The sequence below is a fragment of the Mycetomoellerius zeteki genome, unplaced genomic scaffold, assembly GCF_001594055.1.
Source record: "Mycetomoellerius zeteki isolate Tzet28-1 unplaced genomic scaffold, Tzet1.0 scaffold64, whole genome shotgun sequence".
NCBI classification, from domain to species: domain Eukaryota; kingdom Metazoa; phylum Arthropoda; class Insecta; order Hymenoptera; family Formicidae; genus Mycetomoellerius; species Mycetomoellerius zeteki.
Window position 1 is genome coordinate 2,088,697 of NW_017257654.1, and position 13,214 is coordinate 2,101,910.

The 13,214-nt window shown below is 34.0% G+C and overlaps 2 protein-coding genes across 2 annotated transcripts in view; both read left to right on the forward strand.

Moving 5' to 3' along the window:
• Window positions 1–6,512: 6,512 nt before the first annotated feature.
• Window positions 6,513–9,724, forward strand: Mcad (Medium-chain acyl-CoA dehydrogenase). The gene is made up of 10 exons (XM_018457478.1): window positions 6,513–6,904; window positions 7,078–7,156; window positions 7,583–7,750; window positions 8,038–8,138; window positions 8,309–8,389; window positions 8,463–8,593; window positions 8,727–8,835; window positions 8,930–9,070; window positions 9,163–9,438; window positions 9,554–9,724. The coding sequence occupies exons 1-10, from the start codon at window positions 6,890–6,892 to the stop codon at window positions 9,704–9,706; spliced, it is 1,254 nt and encodes a 417-aa protein (XP_018312980.1). The 5' UTR covers window positions 6,513–6,889; the 3' UTR covers window positions 9,707–9,724.
• Window positions 9,725–11,517: 1,793 nt separating this feature from the next.
• The window catches only part of LOC108728729 (uncharacterized), a 13,004-nt gene continuing 11,307 nt past the window's right edge, over window positions 11,518–13,214 (forward strand). The window contains exon 1 of the mRNA XM_018457464.1: window positions 11,518–12,703. Coding sequence (XP_018312966.1) covers window positions 12,695–12,703 — 9 coding nt within the window. The 5' untranslated portion in view covers window positions 11,518–12,694. The remainder of the gene's footprint in view (window positions 12,704–13,214) is intronic.

Consider the following 13,214-nt stretch of genomic DNA (forward strand, 5'->3'; position numbering starts at 1 on the left):
ACTTTTTTCTGCCACATTCGTTTATTTCGTGCAAAAACGCGTCGAATAAGCCTAATTTCATCAAAATCGGAGGTGAGACGGGTATTCTATACCTTTACCGTTTTTTGTGAGATGACATATAATGCACGTGGTTTTTGAAGTTACGTGTAATGCACGTGGATATTATAGAAAGACGTACTTATTTTACATTTTTACTGTAAAATCGGGAATGTAATTATATAAGAGGTTATAGATGTATCCATTATTAACATATTGCTGTCAGAAATATGATAAAGTTTGCTAGACATGCTATGCCAGGAAATTGGTGGCATAAACCGAACGAAGTCCTGCATAATTAACTTCACGGCAGATTGAGAGCATAATGCGAAAATTATCCTTTCAATTATTTTTAATGTTTTCTCATCATTATTATTATTTTTATTATACTAAAAAGTAATTTTACAAAAGAAAGAAGGATGTATGGACATATGTAATGTATAATTATGTATGGTTATGAATATTTGTACACGTTTATATATATTTATGTATATTCACATGCATGAAAAATTTTTTACCGGGATTGAGAGCGGAATCTGTTTTGAGCCGACTTTGTTCGGTTTCTGCCACCAATCTGCTGACAGATCTGCTGTCAGCAGGCTTTGTCGACAATTCCATAGTCTAATGCGAATACAGATGGCTATGATTTTGTAGTCAAAATCCACTAATTATTATAAAACATCCTGCATATTTGCTTAAAGTATGTTACTACATCAGTAACTTTTTTGTTTAGAAAATCTGCTGCTGTTGGCGCTGAAGTTGACGACGAAATTGAATAAAATAAAGATACAAATTTAAATTATTTAAGTATTTCAGATCTCACTTAGATATTAGATATTATAAGATATTATTTCGTTAAAAATTATAATTAAAAGATATATTTTATATCAGATATTATTTTGTTAAAAGATATATTTTAAAATATTATATATTATATCCAGAATAATATTTAGATATTTTTAAGGCTCCTGAGTACTCATCTCAGTCATATTGAATTGTGACATCAGAAGCGAGAAATGAAACGTTAATTTGGGTTGCATGCCATGTGCAAAAAAGATAATTTGAATAAAACAAAATGATTAGATTGCTTTTAAACAATTGTAAAAATGAGAGAAAACTATTCTTATCCCTCTAACAGTTAGTAAATAATTGTAAAAGGGGGGACATGAAAGTGGAAATAGGCTACACAGGCGTTGAGTAAATGCACTTCACGCGTCTTTTATCACCTTTTACGATTATTTATTGATTGTTAGGGGGATAAGAATAGTTTTCGCCCATTTTTACATTTTTACAATTGTTTTAAAGCAATCTCATCATTTCGCTGTATCCAAATTGTATTTTTTTACAAATAGTATGTAACACAAATTAAATTAACGTCTCCTTTCTCGCTTCTGACGTCATGATTCAGTATGGTTGAGGTGAGTACTCAAGAGCCTTAAATTAAATTAAAAATGCGTTATAATATAATACTTTAAATATACTATTATATTAAAGATTTTAATTATGAAATACTATATAATTAAGTGTATAAGTCGTAAAAATAGCCGTGTCAATACATGTATATATACAAAATGCAATTTAAAACAATTTTTTTACTATATTAATAAAAAAGCGAAATTAATTACATGAAACAATTTTTAAATTTGTCAAGGTTAAAAATTACCTTTACATTATGTATATTTTTTATTTTCAAAAGAATAAAAAAATACGTAAAATTAGTCTTTAAATTATGGGAAAAAATCTAATTTAAAAAATAATATTGATTTTTTATTATTTAAAATTCTTCTGATATACCAAAACATACTTTTATATTTACAAATAAATAGTATATATATATTTTTTAAAAAAGCAGATCAGAAAAATCAATTTTAAATAATAAGAATCAATATTTTTTTAATTTTTATGTTTTGCACATTTTAAAGATTAATTGCGTGTTTTATTCCATCAATTCTTTTGAAAATATAAAATGTACTTAATATACATAAAATCTACATTGCTTATACATTGAATGGACGTTGAATAAATATTGATTCGATATAATCTACATTGTATATACGTTGAATTAATGTTGTATTAATGTTGAATTGTAACTTTTGAAAGACATAAATTCAACGGATATTAGACGTTGCTGTAATGTCTCTTCAATATTGAATCTATATTTCGCAATGTTGCTGCAATGTTTGTAACGTTGCAATTCAACGTTTCTGAAATATTGATTCAACGTTAGTGTGCTGTATGGGGATCTTTTCTTTGAACATATAATTATCTTTATAATATAAAATATAATTTTAAAAACATTTTGCAAGATATTAATATTTATATAAATCTACATATAGGTACAGTGAGTGCAAAAAGTATTCGTACAGAAAAAATATTTAAAAAAAAACTTTATTTTTAAAAAATAAATATTATCCAGCGAGAAGTCATCGAATTGATGTCAAATCGATATCGATATGATTTGAACACCAATTTGACGTCGATTCGTTTGTTTACGTTAGAACAGAATGTATTCATTGTATAAAATTGTTAATTAATATTTATTTTCTACAAATAAGACATTTTTTATAAAAAAATTTCTTTGTACGAATACTGTATGTGTATAAAAATTTAACACATACTGGTATGCGAGAATTTAATAAAGTTATTATTATATATATTAATTATAATTAATATTAGAAATTATCATTCTTTTTAGGCTGCGGTCCGATTCACGCCCATAGTGCTCTCACGATATTAATGATCGGTCCGATTCGTTAGTCTGTTAACGATGATTTTGTTTCGGACCGCCTGTGGGTACAATCACGAGGCCCATAAGGCTGTGTATTATACTTGTGAATAATGGATATTCGTAAAGCTACATTATTATAATTGATGGAAATTGTACTCGAGGATTCAGAAAATGACGATGAACAATTAAATCTTATAAATCATTCGTCTTCAAGTAGTGAATCTCACCAAGTGGTGAGTCCTGATAATCAATGATTCTAACTTCGATCCAATCATATTTATAATAATTATTAAAACAATATTAATTATTATATTATTATCAATTACATTTAATTATTTTTATAAGCGGTTATACCATCTGGATGCATCTATTTCACATTCATATTAGTCCTCTTTTCCCGCGCAAATAAAGTGAACGCTCACGCCGACCATCTCCGGATCATGGTCATCGTGAGCATGCAAATTCAAAAATCCATAACGTCACTTTGCTCACGTAAAACGTTCAGGAATGAAACGGACCGACCATGAGCATGCTGATGGCGCTGTAATCATGAATCGGACCGCGGCCTTATGGATTCACACGGCATCCGATTTTCGTCGTACGATGTTCTGCATCCAATCAGAAAACAGGATTCCGATAGTACGAAGCAAAATTCATCGGAATCCTGTTTTCTGATTGGTTGCAGAGCGTCGTACGACGAAAATCGGATACAGTGTGAATCCAGCAATAGATGCACGTGACTTGTTGCTTTTACAACGGCTGCGTTCAGCAGACTCAACAGTTTTGCAACCGTTTTATGATTGTTTGCTAAGTCACGATAACGTCAAAACGATATTAAAATAAATCGGAAATGATTGAAAAATGACTTTTAATGATCATTTTGGAGTCATTTTGACGTCATTTTGATATCATAATAACTTGTTGTTCTGCTTGTATTTCTCAGCATGTTTTGTGAATGTAGAGTAAAATACACCAATATGTGTATTTTATCGGCAATTTCGCGAAGTAGATGTATTTACTTAGTTCCATGTCATTAAAATGGACATTGGTGCGCTAGTGTCCCAGGTAGAAAACGGAGTCATAATTAAATCATAATAGTATCACAGGACATCATCATGATGTCATTTAATACCAAAAAATTGACTTATAAGTGACGAATGAGGTCATGATGATGTCCTCATGACTTCTGTGTTCTACTTGGGGTACGGGGGTTCCATATTCTACGTAATTTCTGTTTTCTCCTTATCCTTATTTTACGTACGTTTCATCATGAAAAGAAAGAGCTACTTAAAATTTGACCAAAATCAAATACGCCATTAATACTTTTTAGTTTTTACTTCGAGAAAGAATTAATGAAAGATTGGGTGCATTCAGTACTACAACTGCTCACTGAGCGCTCAGTGAGCGCTTGCATCTGATTGGCATATCCCGTTAGAACTAAAAATATAGATCAAACAGATACAAGAGCTCTCTGAGCATTCAGTGAGCGGTCATGGTACTGAATGCACCCATTTATTCTCCGCTTTCACATTACTCCAGCCAGGATATCGATCATGTAACTTTTTTCCTAGAGCGAAAATATGAAAATTTTTTGTATGTATGTATATATGTACATAAACATTTTCATTTTTCACGTTTCCGATCTAGAGAAAAAGTTACATAGTTGATATTCAGGATTCGATGATGCGTATATGATCGGAATCAAAATACGCATTGAAGATTGAGATTGAAGATTGAAGATTAAAATTTGACCAGTGAGGACAAAGGAATTTTGGTTCTTATTGTTTTGATTGATCAAATTTCAATCTTTCAATCTTCAATCTCAATATTCAATGCGTAGTCTGATTCCGGCTTATTCCTATCTTTCTTTATGGCCCGTCTACAATACACATAGTAAGCTTGGTTTAAGAAGTAAGAGTAAGAAATTGACCAATCACAGTCGATTATTCTTCTCACATTCGACTATGATTGATCAATTTCGTACTCTGACTTCTTAAACCAAACTTACTACGTGTATTGTAGACGGGCCATTAATAGATTTTAACCATTTTGCTTACGGACTTACCCCGGATCTACAATACGTGTTTTAAGCCTTAATCCGTAAGAAATTATCCAATTACAGTTGAATTCGAGGAGAATAATTGACTGTGATTCGTCCAATTCTTACGGCTTAAGGCTTAAAAAACGTATTGTAGATCCGGGGTTAGGCTCAGTTCCATAACTCACAGTTAACTCTTAACCGTTAACTCTTAACATGTTCAACTTATTCATTGTCTTTTTCTAATTCTACAATTGGAAAGAGATGAGAAACAAATTGAACCTCGGTTAAGAATTAACTGTGAGTTGTGGAACTGGGCCTTACTCTACGCTAGAGTCCTAGATTTATCAGAGAGGCGCAACCGGTGTTACGCATTCTAATTCGCTGTTGCAATCATTTGGCAATGACTTGGCAACCATTTATAGTACTAGTGACATATTTCTATTTCATTTTATCCTATACATTCTATCTCACTCTCTCTATCTCATTCTTGCTCTTAAACAGTATCCATGCTGACTAAATTATGATTACTGATTATACAGAAAGCCTGATTACTTGTTCGTTAACAGTAGATATATATGCTTCACAATTATCATTTTTTCAATGTTTCTTGAATGTAAGAACATAATACTGCAATCGTACCTGCAATTATACAATATCTTATCTTCAAACATTTCTGTTTTAATTTACAAACAAGCAATCACAAATGACTTTAAAATTACTTCATTTCAAACAGTTGGAATACTCCACAGATTAAACCATATGAAATTCTTCTACGTATCATACAGAATTATTTATCTGAGTAATGCAATAATATTTTTTTTAATTTCAGGAATAATTTTATCGAGAATCTTTACCATCGAGTAAAGTTTTACTCCGTTAACAGCAGTGCAAATTAAGAGGTTATGGTGATACGCAAAAGCGATTATAATGACAATTAATGAACTAACTTATTGATACATAAATATTCCCTCTAAAGAATTGATACGATTTATTTAAATATAATTTTATATTACTTTGTCTTATTTTGTTTGACAGTTTAAAGGCAGTTTTATAGCATGTCAGCCATGTTTAGTATCCTCCCTAGTACCTTTGTCATACTGACTTAAGCCGGTTGCGCCTCTCTGATAAATCTAGGACTCTAGTCTACTGCTACTGTTCATTGTAGACGGCGCAGTAGACGGTGTATAAGGCCGGAATCAGACTACGCATTGAATATTGAGATTGAAGACTGACAGATTGAAATTTGACCAATCAAAACAATAGGAGCTAAAATTCTTTTGTCCTCACTGGTCAAATTTTAATCTTCAATCTTCAATCTCAATCTTTAATGCGTAGTCTGATTCCGGCCTAAGACCGGAATCAGACTACGCATTGAAGATTGAGATTGAAGATTGAAAAGTTCAGATTTGACCAACCAAAACGAAAGGAGCTAAAATTTATTTGTCCTTATTGGTCAAATTTCAATCTTCAACCTCAATCTTCAATGCATAGTCTGATTCCGGCCTTATGCGGGGTCTACAATAGAAGTCGTAGCGGTCGTAGGATCTTAAATCGTAGAAAATTGACCAATCACAGTCGAATATGAGAAGAATAATCAACTGTGATTGTCAATTTTCTATGACTTAAGACCCTACGACTGCTACGACTTCTATTGTAGACCCCGCATAATACCTGGTTTATGCTTCGGTCTTAACCCTAAAATCCTAAAATTCAGCCAATAGGTCTGCCAGTCTTAATTGGTCCTAACTAAAATCTGTATTCCATTGGTTGAATTTTAGGATTTTAGGATTAAGACCGAAGCATAAACCAGGCATATGGCTGCGTTCAGGAATTACGCCTAGATAACTCCAAGGTGCATTTTTGCTATAATATACGTGACGCAATCTATAGCTTAGAGTTATCTAGGCTAAGTTGAACTTTGTACTTTAAACTTGTATAGAGGGGCAAATAATTAATCACTATCTATTCTCTTTTGATATATCATTTCCAAATTATAATTATTGCACTATCATCGATTTCGGCAAAGTGAAAACAACTACGACTGAATATCATTCTTTAAATCTGTCTGAAAAAAATATTGATACATGATGTTCAGAAAGGTAAGTGACAAAAAAATGTCAATCCTTCAAGTTTGCTTGATTATGAAATCATACATTGTACCATTTTTTCAACTTTTTTATGTTCCATTTATAATTAAAAAACGATAGCTGCATTGTTATGTTACTCAGATTAATTATTCATTTGTTTATCTTAAAATTAAAAATTTTTTCAGGTACTTAACCCAAGATTGTACCAAAAAGTGGTACGATCCTTCTCAGCAACTGCCGAATCCATGCAAGGATATAATTTTGGTTGGTACATTTATATCTTACAAAATATAGAGTATATAAAGATCTATATTGTTAGATAAATAATCAGAATATAAGGTAGAATCTTAAAGATACAAAAAAGATTTATATGAATATATATATATATATGCAGAAATGTTCTTATTTACATAATTTGATACATATAAATAGTATGTCTTAAATCAGATAAGTTGAATTAAATGTACCAAGAAATAGGAAAGCATAACATTATTATCTGATTGCAGTTTCACATTATTTACATTTTATAAACAAGATTGTTCCAAGTATTTCTTAAGTAAGGTAAAATTTAAATACTTCAAGAGAAAGCTGAAATTTACATATAGTTTTTTTACACTGCATTTTTTACATATCTTTGCATATTACCAGATTTTAAAATATGATTATTATTGTCTCATTGAATTGTTTTAGAATTATCAGATACTCAAAAGGAAATGCAAGAATTAGCACGGAAGTTTACAAAAGAAGAGATTATTCCAGTAGCTGCAGAGTACGATCGAACTGGGAAATATCCATGGGACATTATTAAAAAGGCGTGGAATATTGGTCTTCTGAATAAACATATTCCACAACATTGTGGTATGTTTAATTTATCAGATTATATTCCCAGTGAACACAAGTTATGTCTAACATAGCTGTTAATTGTAATTTTCCATTCAACAATATAACTCTAACATAACATGTGTGTTATGTTACAGTTATATTATTGAGTGGGAAATTACAACTAACGGATATGTTACACGTAACTTTGTGTTCACTGGGTTATATATACATATTTTACATATAAATTATTATAATAATAATGCTAGAATAAAAAATAATATTGATGCAAAAATAAGATTGATAATAATTATAATCTATTCTAGGCGGTACGGAAACTAGTATTTTTGATTCATGCTTGATTACGGAAGAATTGGCTTATGGTTGTACAGGAATAACAACTGCAATAGACGCCACAGGTCTTGGAGTAAGTTTATCAACAGTATTCACTTCTATAACATATAAAATTCTAATAATTCTTTTAGCAAATTAAAAATTAATTTTTCTTTAATTTTATTAATTTCTAATTTTCTTTTAAGATTATATATTTTAATGTAGTAATCATACATATGTGTATATATATATATATTTATTCAGCAAACTCCAGTTATCATAGCTGGAACAAAAGAACAGCAAAAGAAATATCTTGGAAGACTTGTAGAAGAGCCACATGTTGCGGTAAAAATCTGAAATTAAACTTATGAAAGTTAAATTAAAATTAATGTAATAAATTAAACAATATTATTTATAGGCATATTGCGTTACTGAACCTGGTACAGGATCTGATGTAGCAGGTGTTAAAACCAAAGCTGAGAAGAAAGGAAAAGAGTGGATAATTAATGGCACCAAGATGTGGATCACAAATGGTGGTGTTGCCAACTGGTATGAGAATGTGCTTCATTATTTAGTATTAAAGTTCTAAAGAGATATATTTCTCAATATATTTCATTAAACATATATATAGTATTAACTTCTAAAGGATGTCACACTTTTAATATAATTTCTTATTATACAGGTATTTTGTTTTAGCGAGAACAAATCCAGATCCAAAAGCTCCAGCTAATAAAGCTTTTACAGGTTTTATTGTGGAACGTAATAGTGATGGCTTAACTCCCGGTCGTAAGGTAATTCTTGATGATAATCTTTTATTGTTATTCTATTTAATCGTTGACTTAAATTTGTACTAATTTACACTAATCTTTTTTTTTATATTTTAAGGAAATTAATATGGGACAAAGAGCAAGTGACACGCGAATGATAACATTTGAAGATGTTCGCGTTCCCGAAGAAAATGTATTGCTTGGAGAAGGGGAAGGTTTTAAGATAGCTATGAAGACTTTTACCAGGACCCGGTCACCGGTAATATTTCATTAAATCTATCCATTAGATGCCAAATCAATTTAGTTCATAAGATGTATGCAAGCGTATTTTTACATTTAGCCTTTTTACAGGTAGCGACAGCAGCTACTGGTTTAGCTCAGAGAGCTCTGGACGAAGCAACAAAATATGCACTGGAACGCAAAACATTTGGTAAATCAATAGCGGAACATCAAGCAATAGCTTTCATGCTAGCGGATATGACTATTGGTGTTGAGACTTCTAGAATGGCATGGATAAAGGCAGCCTGGGCTATTGATAAAAACTTACCGAATGCTATAATGCTCGCTAGTATTGCAAAATGTTATTGCAGTGATGTAGCTAATAAATGTGCTACAGACGCTGTACAGGTAAAGTACAATACAACTTATATTAATGAATTTTTTATTAAACTATACAGTTAGCAAGAAGAGGGAGTCGATTCGATACGTTCTTATAATTTATCGTATAATATTTTTTTTTTAGATTTTTGGTGGTGCAGGTTTCAATTCTGAGTATCCAGTAGAAAAGCTTATGCGTGATGCCAAAATTTATCAGATATACGAAGGTACTGCGCAGATTCAAAGACTGATTATATCGCGTGCTCTTTTTGATGAAGCTAAACAAAAGACCAACTAAATAACTGTACGTCGAATGTAAATTATATTATAAAATTTATTTTTATATTTATATATAACATTTTTATAAGCTACAAGATAATTGGGAAGTAACGCGTTATTTGTATATGAAACATCGTTATCGTTACAATTATTTTTTCAAATAACGACTTGAGATAACGACATTATGTTATTTTATTATTAGTGATTTGTATTGATGATAACGTAGTTACATTTTTGGGTAAGTATAACGAACATAAACGTTTTATTATTATTTTGTACATGTACAATACACATGTATGAAACGTGCATAAGAGAGTTTTAAAAGAAGAGAGTGTTATGTGTTTGATCATATTAAGATTAACCTACTATAGATTTTCACTATAGATATTCAATTAGTCAATTAGCGACACAGATAATTGGATGCCACTCTGAAAAAAAAATCAACTCGGTGAAAAAATAACGGTGAAATTGTAACGATTCGATATTTTTAGGGTAATGATAATGTTAACGAATTACTTTTTGCAATGAATAATCGGTGATAGTAACAAATTACTTTTTAAAAATAACTTTTAGTTATGATAATAAATTTGTATATATATATTTTTATATTATGTATCGAAATATTTGATATAATATTCGATTATATACATCTCGAATCTATCATATATTAATATAATATAGATGTTCATTGATGAAATTTTTATAATCAGTGATATGTATATTATATACACATATATGTATTATATATATATACACGTATGTTACAAATAAACGAAAAAGAGAAGCCTTGTTGGGTCACAGTTAATGGTTTTTTGTACACTCTGTGTAAATGTTTTATGAATGTTTAGGAAAAGAGATGAAATATAATAAAAAATTTTCTCGATTTATAATTCAGAAAAATACAATAAAGTCCATTTTAATAAAAAATACCGTAAGTATAAAAATTATCAAAAACTTAAGAAAAAGACTTATAATACGAGACGTTAGAAAGTTGCAATTTCATGTCTAAATTCTAAGCAGAATCGTAAGGCTCGTAATATATTCCTGTAAGACTTTTAAGAATTTTTAAACACTTATACCTTTATACAATATTTTTACAGATAGCTTCTTACAAGAAATCGTAGATATTTACGAATAATCGGATGTCTTACGATACATACGTATAAAATTAGAATACTAGTCATAAGTTCTTATATATACAAGTTTTATGAGAACACGTTACGAGTTTTACGATTCTGCTTAGAATTGACCTATAAATTTTTGACATATATCTGATATATTGTCTAATTTCGTACGTTTACATTTTCTGGAATTCGCGAAAGGACTTCATATTTTTAGATATTAAATTATTTTCAATAATTTAATATTTAAAAAATAAAGTCCTCAAGAGATCACAATTTACGAAAAATTTTTCTTTTTTAGAAAACTCGATAACGCGAGTTTTTAACGTGTTCAAGACGTTTGTACTTTCTAACGATAAAGCGACAAAAATGAATCCATTTGAGCATTTTGAGCCCTTCGAATCGAAATAAATCGAACACAAACCCGCGTGTTTTTATCGTGAGTATAAAGCATGGACTGCGCAATCCATGTATATGATTAGTCGACAAAAATGAAAGAGATATGGCGCGAAGACGGCTAGTCTCTGTCTCTTTTTGTTCAACAGCGTAATGTTGATAAACACAGAGGAAGATTATCCGTTTTCAAGCTCTCTTTTTCTCTTATTTTTGTTCATCACATTAGATACACTATTTAGATACGGATGACGCGGTCCATGTTCTACGTCTTCGACCGTGAGTGACTGCCGTTTTGAAACGGGCGCGGTTCCGCGACAGACGGCGCTGGTCGCGTCGCGACAAGGAGTGCGTTAGTCAAGTGCATTGTTCATTGAAAACGTATTACGGCCGCATTATGTCCGTCGGACCGTAGCCTTTTTCACGCGGTTTTACTCGGTGAAGTCGCGCGTGACGAGTTATGCAACGTACGCCGCGTAAGGGCGGCCCGCGCCGGGCGATCGGACACCGCGGCAGCTGACCTACTTAGAGCTCGGCCTATCATCGTCGTACCTCACGACGCGGCGGCGAATCGTGTCGCCGACCACGCGAAAGGAGAGGTTCGTGACAAATCCCCGGTGGTTCGTTAGAACGGCCGAAAAAGTCGGGCCGCACGAGTCGTCCCGCGGCACCGGATCCGCGGAGCGACGCGGTCGCGATGTCGCGATTGCGGCGGCCCGTCGGCGGCGAAGGAAGCGGGGCCGGGGACAGACACCTTTTGGAAATTGCGTCTTTCCGCCCGCGACGGAGCTCGCCGATGAGGCGCAGGGCCGTAATCGACGCGCGACAGCGCCCGGCACGAGGGTACCGGCTCTGCACCGACCGAGGCGGCCGCGGCGTGTAAATCAATTCGAATCCTCTTTCTCCCCTTTCTGCTCTCTTTTTACCTTCCTCCGTCTCTGTCTCTTTCTATCTCGGAAGCGACGGCGTTTCGTCTCGGTAGCGAGCGAGAAAGCGAACGCCGGTGTACTCGTTTATGTACGCTCGCGATTACGGTTTTCCCTTTCGTTCGACCACTGCCGTACACACAAGCTTCGGCATAACGGGGTGGGGGGTGGGGGAGACGCCAACTGGACGGCGAAACGAATCGGAGCACACGCAAAGATCGTCACACGCACATGACCCTGACCCTCGCGGTTTATCGCGAACGATGATCTTCCGAGCAATTTCTGCATAAATTTGAGGTCGCGCGGTACGTAGACCCAAGAAACGGATTCATTTCCCGTCGTCGCGCGAATTGAGATTTCGAACCGCGACGTTGATCCGTTCGAGAGTCTTTTTGCTAGGAAGATGAGAAAAAGAAATAGGAGAAGGAAAAGATCGGTGGATGAAAGAGAAAAAAATGCGAACGTATGGCTGGGCAGCGTGCGGCCGATACGGTCCTGACGGCTTTCGTGCTGTCAGTGCGCGACAGTGCGCCGGACGCTCGCTTGACTTAGGGAGTGCCCGTGCCGATGCAAAGTGTAAGTGAAGTGGCCTACAGACCTACATTTGTCTAACGTTCCATTTTTTCACGGGCCGACGGGAACGGGAGGTTAACGAATACCGCGCGCGTTACCTCCGCTCTTTTCTTCGGTAAAACGTGGCGTGTGCGCGTACCTGCGATGCCGCCGTCCCGTGATATACCGATGTTCGACTGACGAGACGGACGAGAGAAAGAAAGAGAGAGAGACCGAGAGAGATAGGTACATAAGTAGACAAAGACGGTGAGAGCGGCCGGGAGCGAGCGAGCGAGCGAGTTAACCGTGGCGGTGGTGCAGTTTCGGTACGTCTCGGACACTGCGCTCTGACCAGCGTGTAGTCGTGAAAGGAGACAGAGAGAGAGAAAGAGAGAGAGTGAGAGGGAAGAGAGGGAGACAACTCGTGAGCGTGCGCGAGAGTGACGGAGAAGGGTGGCAGAGGCGTGAGAGTGAGAGAGTATGATAGGAGAGCGCACGAGAGCGAAAGCGAGTGTACGAGACGTCAGCGGAAGGG

Excerpts from the sequence above, each read along its gene's own strand:
- Mcad (XM_018457478.1), top strand. Across the intron at positions 7,751-8,037 it reads ACATATTCCACAACATTGTG|GCGGTACGGAAACTAGTATT; the intron begins GTATGTTTAATT and ends AATCTATTCTAG. Across the intron at positions 9,071-9,162 it reads TTACCAGGACCCGGTCACCG|GTAGCGACAGCAGCTACTGG; the intron begins GTAATATTTCAT and ends GCCTTTTTACAG.